We start from the raw sequence: 15,718 nt of genomic DNA on the forward strand, positions 1-15,718 counted from the left end.
GGGTTCGAAGCCGAAGTTTTCCTGCAGGTTGATGACTTAAAAATGAAAACTGAAAAGATCTGAGACCAGCCTATCATTTCATTAACTGTTACCAACTTTCTACTCTCGATTATTGCTCTTCGTTATCTTATCTAACACCGTCTATAGGATCTCCTTTTTCATCTCCCCCAACGTATATGTGCTGGATATAATAATCAAGCTTTGATATTATATATGGGCAAGACGAGGTCACTGCCGTCTTAACCTCATCATTTATACACAATTCATTTTGATTTTCTTACGGAGGGACTGTTCATCTTTCAGCATTATTTTTTTTATTTGCTTATTGTTATCATCGTAATCATAGCTTCCACTTTTTGGTGTCGATCTTGCTCGGTTGTTTCAGTAAGTGCCTGCCATTTAAATTTATTTCCAAGGCTCCTTCTTCAGTTTTGATCACCATGTGATCCCATCTACTAGGTAGCTACTACTCACAAGTAGCCTTGCTCTTTCCTTATGTTTACACCTACCCCCTACCTCAATTAAATAAACATTATTTTTTGTTGCCCCTCCTTCAATCAATGATTCGACCATCAACAATCTTACATAATTATTAACTTCCTATACCAGGTCGTCTTTAGTGTAATCGCTGAAAATATCCCAAGTCTCCATTATACGAGGCAAAACTCGGCTAAGATGACACCATTTCAAAAAACCTCCAAGAAAAGAATCCAATCATCGCATCGTCGTTTTCACGAGTTTGCGCGACTGCCTTTTTATTGGGGCTTGATTGAGCCTCCGTCTTATGGTGCTGTCGCCTCGGACTTGGTGTGATTGTTTTCTATACTGAATCCCTTTTTTCATCCGAACCATGGGGGGCTATCAATTCATTCTGAAGCAATGCAAAATCGAAGAATGCGCTGCTACTGTATTTATTAAAGGGCCCTATTGTGCAAAACATACAGAAGGCAAAGGTTTGCCCAAGCCCGCAACTGTACCACCTACTCCTACCTCCTGTTAGTCGTTCCCGAGAAACTAAATATCATCACTTCAATCACGTATCGTATCCTAACATCCATCTAGCTACCATGGCCCCGACGGAGAAGTTAGGAGATGCCATAACTGTGAAGACTCCTCTCCCACCTCTGGGTCCCTCGAAGGAGAAGAATGAGAAAAAACTGCTGTCTGACAAAAAGACCGCTCGGAAAACCACCAGCTCCAAGCCAAAGCAAAACCCCTCTGTTACCCGAACCTCCGATGCTGGGTCGTCTTTAGAGCGTACTTCTACCAGCGATGCTGCTCCACTAGACCAGAGACCACTTAAGAAGCCGCGCTTATCCCACGACGCAGATAAATCGGGTCTGGGAAGCCGTCATCATGTATCTTCATTTGCGGATAGCGTCTCACGCTTGTCTCCTGTATTCAACCCTGCAAATACTGAGGAGCGTAGTCGAGAATCAGTGGCATCCGATTTTGCCCTTCGCCCGAAGAAAGAAAACCCGAACCCTCTGGAAATGGTACCCAGACCTAACCAGCGAGAGAATCAAATTCCTTCAATTGTAAAAAGCCTACATAACCCACAATTACCCAAACAACAAGGCCTACGTAACAATGTGAGGAACTACGTAATTCCAACACACGGGGTCATTGATCTTACTCAAGACGATGAACCTTGGCCCCGATTTCCTAGCAACGGCCGCCAAGGCTCGTACGCCGATACCCGCAAAGACCGAGACCGCCCCACCGCGGAGCCCGATGCTCGTGTTGGACAAGGAATATCCGATTTACCACGTGGGGGAAAGTCAATAGAAGTACAAACAACTTCTAATCCAGGAACTGCTAAATCCAATGGGAACGTGGAAGCTTCGAATCGGGATGGACAGAACTATGTTCGCAGAACAGATCCAAATTTAGCACCCGATCTGCCGCCCCCGAAAACGAATGGAAATATCCATATTGCACCCCAGCCTGCGAAATCATCATCCTCACCGGGTACCCCATTAGGTCCCCAGCCATTTCAACCTAAGTTTAATAACGACAAACAGAAGGCGCCCCAATGTCACCAAAATTCACAGCCCGCTCCCCCAGATCCTCAACGTCAAGATGGCACCCAGAACGATACGCAGGCTCGACAACCCGTGCCAATAGAAAAACCAGCGACTTTTAGTTTCACCGTGGATTCACGCACCTCTACAATGCCTGCTGTACCTGGTCCTTTCATAGCGTCGAATCAACCAGGTATGAATGGGTATCATCCTGGTTCAATATTCACGTCCAGCGCACAGACAAATAATGTCGTGCATGAAATCATTGAACGCTCGACGGCAGCTCAAACAACAAAAGTGAACGGTGCCCCAAGTCCAAGTGACAACAAAGCTAGTAACTTAAATGCACCATTGCCTCGACCGGAACCTGTCGATGCTGCTAGTCGTAAACGCCGATCACAAAGTAGAGAATCAAATCGTTCAAAGATACAAAGTATTCCCAAGTCAAACTCGCATACTCTTTCGGAATCGAGCCATAATACTGATCTTAAAAAGCCATCCCAAATAGAGTTGGCTAACGGTACCAACAATCACAAGGCGGAAAATCCTGTTACCGCCCCTGTTGTTAAACCTAGCCTCGGGTCTATGATTCGGGATCAGAGTTGGAGAAGCTCGAACATAGAGAAAAAACGCCAGATACTGATATCCAAGCATGATCCGGAAAAGTTTGACTCGTATATCTATAGCAAGAACAACGAGCCATTTCGACCAGGCTCCGCCTTGTTTGGTCTGCCTCCGTGGAAGCAACCTGCACGGCCAACTCGTCCAGCAATGCATTATGCCCATATTGACCCGCGCATCCACTGGTCGCATCCACGTTCCGAAACATGGCACCGCAAGAAACAAAGAGAGATTTACGAGCGAGGGAATAGGAAGGATAATTATGGTCAGGCTGCGGCCCGTGCCGCAAAGCGAAAACGAGAAGACAGCCACCCCACCACTAGCTTACCAGAACGAGTGAAGAGCAACCCTAAATGGTTAGCAGCTTTGGACGAACTAGATGAGATGGCAGAAATATACCATGCACAAAAACGCGCGAAGTTCAAGGGGCGCAAAGAGCGTAAAGAACGAGGCGAATTAAAAAATAACACGGGACGACAAGAGAAAGAGAAAGAAACGATCCCAGTCGACGAAGATGGTGACTGTGAGATGACCGATAATCCGTTTGATCAGAGAAGTGCTTTAAATAGCCCGAAAACCAACATCTCGAATCATGTTCAACTGCCATACTCTACTATATGGAATGGTTAGGAGATAGGAGTCATCTAGATTTGTACATATGATGTAGAGCTACGGATGCTGCTCTGAACAACCAGGCTATAAATGCGTAGATACCAAGGGACATGATGGCGATGGATCATATATGCATTGTTCATAGGATTTGAGCACATTATGAAGAAGAGGATTGCATTGCATTGCATAGTAGGGGGCAAGACGTCTTTAAAAGGTGCACATATCATGCCATCAAGGACAAAGAGGCTTTTGCTCTACCGATACACAAGCTATTGGATCGCCGATTGAATGAGATCGGGATTTATCTAGAGAGAAATGAAATACGAGAAGCTTTGGCTAACTAAAAGATTTGCTTGTGGTATATTTCAAGTGATGATCGTTTAGAACTGAGCCCTCTATCCCCTGTAAGAATACGACCATTGCCCCAAATATACTTACCTCCCTCTGAGGTACATATCGATGGGAGTATTAACTTAGGCGAGCAACTCAAAATCTTAACAATCACCACCTAAACAACACCCTACGTCATCGTGATTCATCTTTATTCATTTTCTCTATAGCCGACCGACTTTTCCATATCCCGCCGCCAAGAGCACCATTCAGAACCCCCATCTACCCCTATTTGCGTATATACCAACAGGGTATCTCCATTACCTCCCCATCCCCCATCACCATCATCCCCCTTCCAAAACCACCTCACCGACTAGACTTGGACAACAAATTCAACGCACTCCCCGCCAAAATAAACCCCGCCTGGTCCTTACTCACCGCGTGTTTCGTCCTCACCAAAAACTCCTCTCCGGTCTTCATCTTCGTCACTTTAAGCGCCACATCTCCCTTCCCCTCGTTCCGCAACATATCGTATAACCCGACAGTGTCGACCTCGTCCCCGGCTGTGATTCTGTCGTAATCGGCTTCGTCGGCAAAGGTTAGAGGCACGACGCCTTGTTTCTTGAGATTCGTCTCGTGGATGCGCGCGAAGCTCTTGCAGAGAACGATTTTGGCGCCGAGGTATCGCGGTTGTAACGCGGCGTGTTCGCGCGCGCTGCCTTCGCCGTAGTTGTGCTCTGCGACGACGAGCCATGGGCGCGCGGCCTCGCGCCAGCGCTTGCCGAGCTCGGGGATCGTGTGCTTGGAGCCGTCGAGGTCGTAGGCTACGTTTACTTCGCCGGTCTCGGCGTTGATTGCTGTGTTTAGCGTGTTCTCGCTGATGTTCGGCAGGTGGCCTTTGTACTTCAGCCATGGGCCTGCGGCGGATATCGTGTCTGTTGTACATTTGCCTGTGACTTTAACGAGCACGCGGAGGCCGGAGAGGTCGGAGGTGGGGAAGGGTTCGAAGGGTTCGAGGAGGGCTAGACGTTCGGAGGTTGGGGAGATGGCTACGCTGACTGAGGCGTCCGGGGCTTGGGTGAGGGGGCGGAATTCTTCTCGTGCTATTTCGAAGGGTTGGGCGGGGATCTCGAGACCTGAGGGGGGTGTAAATCGGAATTCCTTGCCGGATGGGGTCGGGAGGGAATCGGTCATGGGGTTGAAGGTGGTGGTGCCGGCGAAAGCCATAGCTGTTACAACCTCTGGTGATGCAAGAAAGTTCATGGTATCAGGATTGCCGTCATTGCGGCCACGGAAGTTACGGTTGAATGAGGTAAGAATAGCGTTGGGCGTCCCCTTTTCGACACCGTCGCGTCGCTTCCATTGGCCAATACAGGGACCGCAGGCGTTAGATAGAAGTGTGCCGCCTGCTTCCTTGAAGGTGTCGAGAGGTCCATCTCTTCGTAGAGTTTCTCTAATTTGGTCGCTGCCAGGGGTAATATAGAAGTCGGATGTAGCCTTGAGACCAGCCTCCATGGCTTCACGAACCATACCCTCTACACGTGTCATATCTTCGTATGAACTGTTTGTGCAACTACCAATTAGACCTGCTGAGAGCTTTTCAGGCCAGTTCTGCTCTTGGACAGTCTGCTTGAATTGGGAAAGTGGCGTAGAGAGATCCGGGGTGAAGGGTCCGTTGATGTGGGGCTCTAATGTGGATAGATCAATGGTGATGATCTCGTCGTACTTCGCATCCGGATCGGCTCTGAGCTGAACAATGTCGGAAAACTTCTTCGCTTCCGCGGCTACGTCATGACGATGTGTAGCTTCGAGATATCGGACGTGAGCTGGACTAAAAGGGAAAATGGAAGTCGTAGCGCCAACCTCGGCTCCTAGTTTTATCGTTAGTAAGAAAGTAATAGCACTGTATCTTATCGAAGGAGATAAACCAACCCATATTACAGGCAGTGGCCATGCCCGTGCAACTAAGCGTCTCGACACCTGGTCCGAAATACTCGATGATAAAGCCGGTGCCACCACGGACAGTGAGTTGGCCGGCGAGATGGAGAATAACGTCCTTGGGGGAGGCCCAGCCGTTGAGCTTTCCCTTCAATTCCACACCTAGAATCTTAGGGGCCTTTAACTCCCATGGTGCGCCGACGAGAGCCTCAACAGCATCAGCACCACCAACACCGATCGCAATCGTCGAAAGACCTCCAGCATTAGGCGTATGGCTGTCAGTTCCCAACATCATCAAACCGGGAGCAGCATAATTCTCCAAGACGCTTTGGTGGATGATACCTGCTCCAGGCGGCCAAAACTCGATACCGTATTTCTTGGAGGCAGACTCTAAGAAGTCAAATACCTCTTGGTTCGTCTTGATTCCTACTTCTAAATCGTCTTTCGCGCCTCGCTCGCCCACAATTAAGTGGTCGCAATGGATGCTGGCTGGGATAGCTGTGGACGGTAGGTTGCAGGTCATGAATTGTAAGAGGGCCATTTGTGCCGAGGCATCTTGCATGGCAACGCGATCGGGCTTGAGCTTTAGGTTGGCCGTTCCTCGAATGTTCCGTCCGCCATTGGTATTGGTTAAGAGAGATTCTTCGGCATTGTCAAGATGACTGTATAGAATCTTCTCGGCCAAGGTTAGGGGGGTACCCTTTCCTAAAACCTCCTTGACCTTCTCATAGTTCTTAACTAACTTAAGGTACGGTGGTATTCGTGGGTTCGAATTGTCGAATGCGGGTGTCGCAAAGGATCGTGATCGTGGGAGCCGTGCTTGGCGACTGCGAGCTATGAGTCCCTACAAAGGATATTAATTTAAGAAGAGGAAAGTCGGCGAGGATTGTACGTACCTGAAGATTTGTGCCTGGACGGCACAAAATATTAGCGATCCTCATCCTTGACGATTGGCATCGCAGGACAAATGGCACGCGATGAATAATTTGACTAAAGAAAAAAAAAAGTTCGACAATGGATTTGGCAATTGACAATTGAAGAAATGTGATTGGGCAACTGGAAAAGTTTGGTGCGATGCCGGAGGTGGGATGGTGTGGGTCCTGACAAAATCTGGGGTACAGAAGGTGTCATCCAGGTGGACAGTAGGATTACAGTAGGATTACATAAGGTTCCTGCTGTGTTTGTTGTCAAATCGCGTTCGAAGACAAGACCAAGTATGAATAAATTGAACTGATGTGTTGATCAAAGAGATATTCTACGTATATTGTAGATGGTAGGTTAAGTTGCGAATTATCGCAAAAAGATGATTTGGCTACGCTAGAGACTTCGAAGCATGAAAGTAGCCCTGAAGATATTCTAGGTATGGCTAAGGCTACCTTTTGGGTGGTCTTTCAGCGGAGAAACGCTAAAAACGACGATAATTACGGGGCGTATAGTGTTCAACATCACTATAATTATAGCGATCTCTACTCCAACGCAAGAATCCAGCTGACTAATCAGAGATAACCAACTTCTCAATTGTCTACCTAGGTAATCGTCTACTGTCACTTTTCAATTGAAGAGCTTCAGAAGGTAAGAAGTAAGTAGGATCTCGAACTTGAATTAATACTTTATTCACTTTTCATTGCATGAATATTTCTATCCGTTCGAGCTACGTGATCTCGGATATTGGTGTATTTAAGTTACAGTGTTTGTTTATTGAACAACATCTATAGGGAGGTATGCGTTAAAATTCAGTTTGTCTGTCCAGTCAATTTAATGGAAGGTCCCCTGTAATTACAGCGCGCCTCTGGGCTACCTTTTCTATTTTCATGGTCGGAGAATGATTTTCTTTCCACCTGTGCCTGTCTACTTAATTCAAATGACAGCGCGAACTTGATAATTTGAGGCATATTACTGTAAATCTCAAGTTTCCTGTGTTGAAATTGCATTTTGCTTCTGTACCATAAGTGAAGGTCGTATCCTTTACTGGCCTGTCAAGGCCAAGGGTGTAATGGTGAGGACTATGTGTTTCTACTATTCTACTATAGAAAAGACCCTCCTAGGATATATTTTCTACCTAGGTACGTCGTATCATATTCCAATCCTATAGTGCTCCTCTCGATATACTGACTGCTTGTATGTTCCTACACGCGCACACCCAAAAGTATCTGATATTGTGCGTATGCTGTGATTATGTAATGCTGTACTGCCCTATTACTAAGCTTAAGAAGAATCTGATTCCCCTATCTTACATAATGATTACTAAGCCGAGGGCATTATATAAGCACGTCAAGGTCTGAGGTTTCTGATATGAGAAATCTGAGAAACTTAACCGAAGGATAAAGCTTGAGTCTTAAGGTATGAAAGAAGCCATGGTCTTGGATAAGGTATAAGATTGATAAATTGGAAATACCAACTTGTTACCTGGGGTAACATGTTCTTTCTGTTAAGGATTGCACCAGCTTTACTAGCGAACCTTAACAGTAATTCGTAGTTTTACAACTCTATACACAATGGATCATCAACCTTGAACATCAAATTTAACTAGTGACGTAATCAATAACAATATCCATGCATTCTGAGCCGGGGTCGGGGCATTGATATAATAAGGTAAATAAATAATTCGGGTTAGGTAAGTCCGGTCTTCATCGGTTTACCGAACGTTCTCCCGTAGTTCGGAATGCCTCCTCTTTATCCTTGTTATGCCAAGACCTTATATTCTGGAGTGGCAGAGTGGGAAAAAGTATATTGGGATGAGCCGCTGTTCTTTGCCAAGTGATCTCCCCACAATCTCCGCAAATTGACCCCGATCATCCCCGACTCAACTTTTTTTCTGGGTCAACCATCGTGGAGTAAGGTAAATCGGAGGCTAACCACGTGTGCCGAGGCGACGGCCTGGGACGCTACCTAGTTATACGCCGACGGAAGGGCCGACGGACTCGATTCAGTATCGACTGACCGTCGTCGTGATCTTCTGACTTGTACGAGATGGCTTCTTGAGCAATTCACTACCTAGGTATTGCCCTTGCTCTTACGTATTCGTATCTTCGTATGATGTTGTGTTGGAATAAATAGGATGAAGATCCCTCATGACGATCATCACGAATTTCTTCAAGCCATTCAATAGAGGTTTACACATATTATTTAATCCTCAACCCTCCTCTGCAAAACACCATGGGTTTACGGAATAAGCCGTCTAGGGCTTTGCTTGCATTCCTTGCTCTCTCAGCATGGCCACTGAATAGCTTCTGTCTTGGTGCATCCCAGATACCTCCCAAATTCCTTCTAGGCCGAGCCTCGAATGACAGTGAAGGACTCCCAGGCTACCGAAATTCCTCATTATGCATCAACGATAGAGTCGAAGACCTCATCCAGCGTATGACACTGGAGGAGAAGGTCGGCCAGATGTTCCACGCGATGCTGTACCCCGGCGCAAACGGCACCCTAGACCAAGGCAACGCGACGGCTTTCCGGAATAGCACTGACTTTATGATCGGCGAGCAGCTGCTAACACATTTCAACCTCGTCGGCGACATCACCGACGCGAAAGAAAGCGCTGACTTCTACAACCTTATACAAAAAAGGGCCTTGGAGACTCGACTCGGTATTCCCATCACCTTGTCATCTGACCCTCGACACGCTTTTACCGAAAATGCCGGAACCGGGTTCAACGCAGGCCGCTTCTCTCAATGGCCCGAGACGCTAGGGCTCGCCGCGCTCCGAGACGCAAATCTAGTCCGGAAGTTCGCCGAGATCGCACGTGAAGAATACCTCGCCGTCGGCCTGCGCACCGCGCTTCACCCACAAGTAGACGTAACAACCGAGCCACGATGGGCGCGAATCTCCGGTACATTTGGCGAAAACGCCGAACTAACTGCCGAGCTCCTCGCCGCATACATCAAAGGGTTCCAAGGCGACAAGCTAGGCGCCTACTCAGTTTCCACTGTAACAAAGCATTTCCCCGGTGGCGGCCCCATGCAAAATGGCGAGGACTCTCATTTCGCCTACGGCAAGAATGAGACGTATCCCGGAAACAACCTAGAATACCACCTCATCCCCTTCCGCGCTGCCGTCGCAGCCGGCGCACGGCAGATGATGCCGTATTACAGCCGCCCAGTCGACACGCCGTTCGAAGCCGTCGGCTTCTCCTTCAACAAGGAAATCGTCACAGACCTCCTGCGCAATGACCTCGGCTTCGACGGCATCGTCGTCACTGACTGGGGTCTAATCACGGATACCTGGATCGCAGGACAATACATGCCCGCACGTGCATGGGGCGTAGAATCACTCTCGGAACTCGAACGCGCGGCCCGCATCCTGAACGCAGGCTGCGACCAATTTGGCGGCGAAACACGGCCCGAACTCATCGTCGAGCTCGTCCAGACAGGCGTCATCACCGAATCCCGAATCGATACCTCAGTGCGCAAGCTGCTACGCGAGAAGTTCCTCCTTGGCCTCTTTGATAACCCGTTCGTGGATTCCGATGCTGCCGCTCGCGTCGTCGGGAACGAGTACTTCGTGCGTTTGGGCAACGAGGCGCAGCGACGCGCTTACACTCTCCTCAAGAACAAGGACAGTATCCTACCCCTGCGAAACCTAGGTCCACAGACGAAATTCTACGTCGAGGGGTTCAATGCGACGTACATTACCTCGCGGAACTATAGCGTTGTGACTTCCGTCGAGGACGCGGACTACGCGCTGCTGCGCTTGGCAGCCCCATACGAGCCGCGTCCTGGAGGATTCGAGTCCATGTTCCACGCGGGATCGCTTGAGTTCTCGGACGAGGAGAAGACGAGACAGGCGGCTATTTACGCTGCGGGAGTACCGACGGTTGTGGATATGATGTTGGATAGACCGGCTGCGGTGCCGGAGGTAGCGGAGGGAGCGACGGCTATGCTAGCTAGCTTCGGGAGCAGCTCTGATGCGTTCCTTGATGTGATTTTTGGGTTAGCTGAGCCGGAAGGAAAGTTGCCGTATGATCTACCGCGGTCTAATGAGGCTGTTGAGGCGGGAATGGAGGACGTACCTTTCGACACCAAAAACCCAGTGTTCAAGTATGGGCACGGCTTGAGATACGCCGATCGATGCGGCGAAGGAAATGGGTCGTCGGGGAAATGCCTATTCGTCCAGAAATACTAATCTTCCCGAGTTAGGGTAGTATCCTAGAACAATTAATCAATAAATCACTAATATTAATAATGTGGGATATCGTTCAATTTTATTTCCCGAGTTGCTTCCTTGTGACAGAAGCTCGATGCTATGGTTTATCTTACAAAAAGCATGTTGAAATTTTTAGCAACATTCAAACATGCCCGGACATGGCTGGAATTGCATCAGCATGACCTTAACTCAAACGACTGTCCATCTCAATGTTAACGGATCACTATCACAACCCTAGAGTCGTCGTCGAGGTCGTCTTCTTCTCCCTCCCCATCGTCATCCCAGTTGTAATCATCGTAGGTTGATTTGCTTATGACTTGAATCTGTAGATCCACGCAAAGCTCGTAGGCTGAGTTCATCCAGACTTTCTTGACGATGTCGCTCGGCTCGTATTGGGGCTTGCTATACCAAAGAGCTTTAGCTTTCCTATCTTCGAAGACTTCGAAGGTAAAAAGATGCTCAACAGGTTCTGCTGCTCTTGTTGTGAGAGGCTCTAAGTGGTGGATGAACTCGAGATGCATGCATCGTAATTTCGGCATATTTGCCACAGCTCTTCCGACAGCTTGGTACAAATCGTCCATTCGCCTCTGGATTGGCGCGTATCGCCATTGGTTCCATTCAGCATCTTCCTCTGCGCGAATCTCAACTGGCAGTGGACGCAAGTCCACGTATGGGATGTCGAAAATAGGAATATCATAGTCGCGTTCAAACAACCAATTTCCTTCAGGAGTTATGGGATGAAATAAGATATTCAATCTCTCGAGTGATTCCCAGGATGGCTTCGGTTCCAATCCATCTCTCAAACCTGCCTTGGGCCAAAAGATTTCTGTTGATGCTAGGATGCCAGTGATGGTTACATTCTTCGTTCTCTGGCTGAGCCTTCTAATTGAGCAAGACACTGCATCGGATTCGTTTGGGTGACAGAGAATAGGAGGTTGATAGTCATGATTATACGGAGCGACGTATGAATAAGTGAGGTTAAATTCACTTAACTCGGGAAGGGAGTCAATAGCATCGGCGAGGTCTAGAAATAAACAGATATATTAGTATAGACGACACAGAACGGGGAGATAAGCACTAACCACGACGACGTGCACATCTACGCGGAACGTCATTCTTATCCACGTCTCCAAATCCCCACTGGATGCTGTTGAGTCTACCTAGATTCATGACTGAGATCATTTCGGTGAGGAAATTGGCGTCCTTGTGTCTTATTACCGGATGGCCGGGGAACCCAATTTTTTCAATAGGCACATGTTGAAGTGACTGAAGGGGGAGGTAGCCGACATGGCGCATTACGGAACGATGGTGTCTCCAGACCTGTGTAAAGCGATGATCATTCATTGCTTCGAATCCCCTGTCGTATATGTCATCACTGTATTCCCTGACATACCAATCCGTGGGTGAATAAACATGAATATTCAACTTGATTGATGCCGCTCTGCTGTATGCCAATGCGTTACAGGCAGGATATTGTGAAAGAAGGTCGACTAATAAAGCAATATGTAGGGCGTAAATCTGTGAATTTTTGGCAGTCTCTTGAGGGGTCTCCAATTGATCTAAACGGTCTTCGTACTGGGGTAGAAGAACCACGAACTTCACAGTTCTAACACATAGCCATCTCTCATACCGATTGAGAATGAAAGAGATTGCGGCGATGTCTTCTCGAACAAAAGCTATTTCGCGAAACGTAGTCCGTTCAACTACTTGCCTGAATCTGTTAGATACGGATGCGTATGGTGCGATACACTTCTTGATTTCTCCCCTAGTTGTCAGGCGATCAATTGCGGCGTCCTTAATGATCCTTCCCAGGAGGTTTAGTGGAAGTTTGTCCATAACGGATCAGTATTGTGAATAGTTAATCATTGGTTATAGGTTTCGTGTTGCTAATGCGTGTAAGTAGACGATACAATCGCGTTAGGAGTAGAGGAGTATGGTGATGTGAGAGTGGAAAGTAAGAAGAATAGAGAGACGAGATGTTGTAAAGAATGTGGAAAGGAAATTTTACTGACAAAAGTTTGTGTTGATAATACCTAAAGTGGGAATGAAGAGGATGGTCAGTACCGAGGAACAAGAATTCATGACAAGAATCAAATCGTGACTTTTGCCAACAAATTCGGATGATGCTACTTCGTGACTTCCTAACTCTTAACAATTTGTCTCCGGCAAGGGAAAGAACATTGTCGAAGTATCGCGCTTTATTACTTACCACGCCGGTAACGATGCCGAAGAGGAAGGGGGAAAAGTCTGGTAGACGGCAATCGCGCATAGAACAAGGAAAGAATGGATGATCTCAACAGGTGCCAACACGGACGACGGAAGATATTGACGGCCGCCACCAAAAATATATCTGGCGATAATTTAATTCCACCATATAGTTTGATCGGAAAGGTTGTGGTTAACATAAGTACCTAGGTACCTAGTATCTAGGTACCTAATTATCTTAAAATAAACCGATAATCTACACAATTTTCAAATGTATTCCAATATATCCTACTTGAATATTTGAATAATTAAGTACTTGCTAGGTACATATGGAATCGAGTGTTGAAATCACCATTTGTACCTAACTTTCGTTTTTTCTAAGCATGAAGTCAGGGAAGGTCACGTGATACCCCCTTTTCCCACCACGAAATTCTTTCTCATTCATTCAATTATCAACATAATCATTATCATTCATTTCACATAAACCATACTAAATTGAGATTTTTCTGTTATTTTTATTTCAACCCTGGAATCTTAAATTCATGATCACGACTCTTTTTTTCCCTTTTGCCTAAATCAGGCGTAAGTAGGTACCCAAGAGTTGGTGTACGATAAATTTACGCTGCACATCCTATAACATGCAAGATCAATCAACACCTTTTAATAGAAACGCATATAATCCAGGTTCATGCAATACGCCCAAAGGGGCATGATCATTAGCATTGACAGTGAGTGGAAACTTTCCAGTTTAACATTGACTATGTAAAACAACAACAACAACAACAACGACAAGTCGCATTTAATTTACGAGCCTTAGCAAAGGTCTTTGCGCATAAGAGATAGACCTAGGAAAGGAATTGCTAACGTTCATTGTTAAGGTGGCTAGCCACCTATATGAAGAAAATGATAAACGCCGACTTCTTTGTTCAATATGGCTGCAATCGGATCAATTAGTCCCAGCGCAAGAACAATGAAAATCTTTTAGTTATTATCACCTATCTAGATTACTGTACAGTTAACGTCCAATATAACGCCCATCAACAATACCATAGTTTTCTCCCATTATCCCGAAACAGAAAATGACCCGGGAATTAGAACAAGAGACTATCAGACTGCTGACCGAATATTTTTCTCGAGATCCGAGGTTTGCTTTCTACGACTATGTCGCCTCTGGAAGCTATGGTAGTACTTATCGTATACAGTATCGAGAGAATGAGAATAGTCAAATCACGGATTTCTTAATTAAATTGGCTCACCAGGATGAGGACGAGGATGACGAGGATGAGGATCCACAGCTAATGATAGAGACTGAAAGGAACTTCCTGAGGGTATGTATTCTCCAAGCCCAATACCATTGAATCCCAAAAATTATGATAATGAAAGCTGATGCCTACAGGCGATGCGCGGCGGGGAACATATATCACGACTTATCGAATTTAATGATGACCCTTTAACAGTGCACCAATTTCCTCGAAGTTGGCTTGCACTGGAATGGATACCAAACGGCACTGTCATTAATTTTATCAGAAAAGCAAGGGACAAAGGGGTTACTCGGCTACCTAATCGTCTGCTCTGGAGATTGTTCTTGTGCTGTAAGTTGAAGAATGTCTCCTTCTATGTATGGGAAACTTGTAGTTACTAGTCAGGCTAATAAGCATATAGTGGTGAGAGGCTGCTGCGGAATGTCTGTGAGTATTTCTACCAGTTGATAATCAGCACTGTCGTTTCTCTCCCCGCTGTAAAATTTTCTTACGATACTGACCTAATTGGCTTAGTGGCCCAGGAATCGTCAAGACGGCCGAACAGAAACCGAGCTTCCAATACCCGGTGTTCCAGCGGGAGGATTTGCACATCGTGATCTTCACACTTCAAATGGTAAGCAGATAAACCTATATAGTATCAATAACATGAAACAATTACTAATCTAGCTTTAATCAAGTTCTCTTCGGAGATTTAGGTATTGCCGGGGAGCACGGAATATCGCCGATAATGAAGATCATCGACTTTGGTCTAACGGAAATGGCCGCGCCCACGCCTGCGATGGCTCAAGAGGCAATGGATGCAAATGTTCAAGCTATTGGAAAAGTACGTTTTCTACCTAATAGAATGTACCAACTCTTAGATCACGTACTAATAAGAATATTAGGTTATGATAGAACTCATTACTCTCAATCCTAGAATAATATATGAAAGGGAAGGTACTTTTGTGTTCAATCACCTTGGTCAGGATATTGAGACGGATGCTCACCTAATCTTCCAATCTGAGTTGGGTATGTACCCACTACCTTTCAGACCGTACGAATGGCTTGACGACTGGATGAGGGTTCTTGTTGGCATGTGTAGGGCCTCCCCCGCCAACGCCCAACACATACCAAACCTACAGTCCTTGAGTGTCTGGATACCATATGCAATACGTAATAGGGATGCAAGGTTCTACGGCAATAGAGAAGAATCTGATGTGTTTATACGACAGCTCATGTGTCACATACTCTTTGACGCATAGGTAATAATAATTTAGAAATGGGATTTTGTTGATTTATAATCATTGTCATGGTCATTGTAGCATATTCCAACCCGCCTACTATCGAATTTATTTCGGCTCCCGTACCCCGACAAAACCTAGGTATGGATGGAAATTCTACATGACATTATCTCCATATTACCAATAGAAACTCTGATCTCAACCCTTTCTAAGAAACATTTTATATATATTTCGTACCTTTACGCTATATGAGGCGAGGAAGATGAAATCAGAAAGCATGGTGAATGAAGTCCATGATAGTAGATCCAATCATGTAAGGTAAATCCAGCAGCTTAAGGTTTTCATTATGTACCTAGTAGGTACG

General features: G+C 46.3%; 5 protein-coding genes across 5 annotated transcripts; 3 read left to right on the forward strand and 2 right to left on the reverse strand.

The window, feature by feature from the left end:
• Nucleotides 1-1,067: 1,067 nt before the first annotated feature.
• Nucleotides 1,068-3,275, forward strand: GGS22DRAFT_188143 (uncharacterized protein; the record flags this gene model as incomplete). Its single annotated transcript, XM_047964691.1, has 1 exon — nucleotides 1,068-3,275. The coding sequence occupies one exon, from the start codon at nucleotides 1,068-1,070 to the stop codon at nucleotides 3,273-3,275; it is 2,208 nt and encodes a 735-aa protein (XP_047819689.1).
• A 340-nt stretch (nucleotides 3,276-3,615) lies between these two features.
• On the reverse strand, nucleotides 3,616-6,538 carry GGS22DRAFT_135304 (aconitate hydratase). Its single transcript, XM_047958569.1, has 3 exons — nucleotides 6,422-6,538; nucleotides 5,520-6,369; nucleotides 3,616-5,458 (listed from the first exon to the last, which is right to left on the reverse strand). The coding sequence occupies exons 1-3, from the start codon at nucleotides 6,464-6,466 to the stop codon at nucleotides 3,954-3,956; spliced, it is 2,400 nt and encodes a 799-aa protein (XP_047819690.1). The 5' UTR covers nucleotides 6,467-6,538; the 3' UTR covers nucleotides 3,616-3,953.
• A 1,767-nt stretch (nucleotides 6,539-8,305) lies between these two features.
• GGS22DRAFT_162163 (glycoside hydrolase family 3 protein) lies at nucleotides 8,306-10,692 on the forward strand. Its single transcript, XM_047961180.1, has one exon. The coding sequence runs from the start codon at nucleotides 8,682-8,684 to the stop codon at nucleotides 10,644-10,646; it is 1,965 nt and encodes a 654-aa protein (XP_047819691.1). The 5' UTR covers nucleotides 8,306-8,681; the 3' UTR covers nucleotides 10,647-10,692.
• Nucleotides 10,693-10,879: 187 nt separating this feature from the next.
• On the reverse strand, nucleotides 10,880-12,503 carry GGS22DRAFT_188146 (uncharacterized protein; the record flags this gene model as incomplete). Its single annotated transcript, XM_047964692.1, has 2 exons — nucleotides 10,880-11,691; nucleotides 11,750-12,503. 2 exons carry the CDS (start codon nucleotides 12,501-12,503, stop codon nucleotides 10,880-10,882), a joined length of 1,566 nt encoding a protein of 521 aa, XP_047819692.1.
• A 1,416-nt stretch (nucleotides 12,504-13,919) lies between these two features.
• Nucleotides 13,920-15,375, forward strand: GGS22DRAFT_200011 (uncharacterized protein; the record flags this gene model as incomplete). Its single annotated transcript, XM_047966374.1, has 6 exons — nucleotides 13,920-14,200; nucleotides 14,269-14,464; nucleotides 14,535-14,560; nucleotides 14,648-14,747; nucleotides 14,812-14,957; nucleotides 15,019-15,375. The coding sequence occupies exons 1-6, from the start codon at nucleotides 13,952-13,954 to the stop codon at nucleotides 15,373-15,375; spliced, it is 1,074 nt and encodes a 357-aa protein (XP_047819693.1). The 5' UTR covers nucleotides 13,920-13,951.
• Nucleotides 15,376-15,718: the final 343 nt, after the last annotated feature.

This window comes from Annulohypoxylon maeteangense (genome assembly GCF_022496945.1).
Source record: "Annulohypoxylon maeteangense strain CBS 123835 unplaced genomic scaffold GGS22scaffold_7, whole genome shotgun sequence".
NCBI classification, from domain to species: domain Eukaryota; kingdom Fungi; phylum Ascomycota; class Sordariomycetes; order Xylariales; family Hypoxylaceae; genus Annulohypoxylon; species Annulohypoxylon maeteangense.

What these genes read in the sequence shown, in the direction of transcription:
- GGS22DRAFT_135304 (XM_047958569.1), bottom strand. Translation starts at nt 6,466, where the DNA reads ATGAGGATCGCTAATATTTTGTGCCGTCCAGGCACAAATCTTCAG. An exon ending in GTCCAGGCACAAATCTTCAG is followed by an intron (nt 6,370 to 6,421) that starts GTACGTACAATC and finishes TATCCTTTGTAG; the next exon opens with GGACTCATAGCTCGCAGTCG. An exon ending in GGCCACTGCCTGTAATATGG is followed by an intron (nt 5,459 to 5,519) that starts GTTGGTTTATCT and finishes CGATAAAACTAG; the next exon opens with GAGCCGAGGTTGGCGCTACG.
- GGS22DRAFT_162163 (XM_047961180.1), top strand. Translation starts at nt 8,682, where the DNA reads ATGGGTTTACGGAATAAGCCGTCTAGGGCTTTGCTTGCATTCCTTGCT.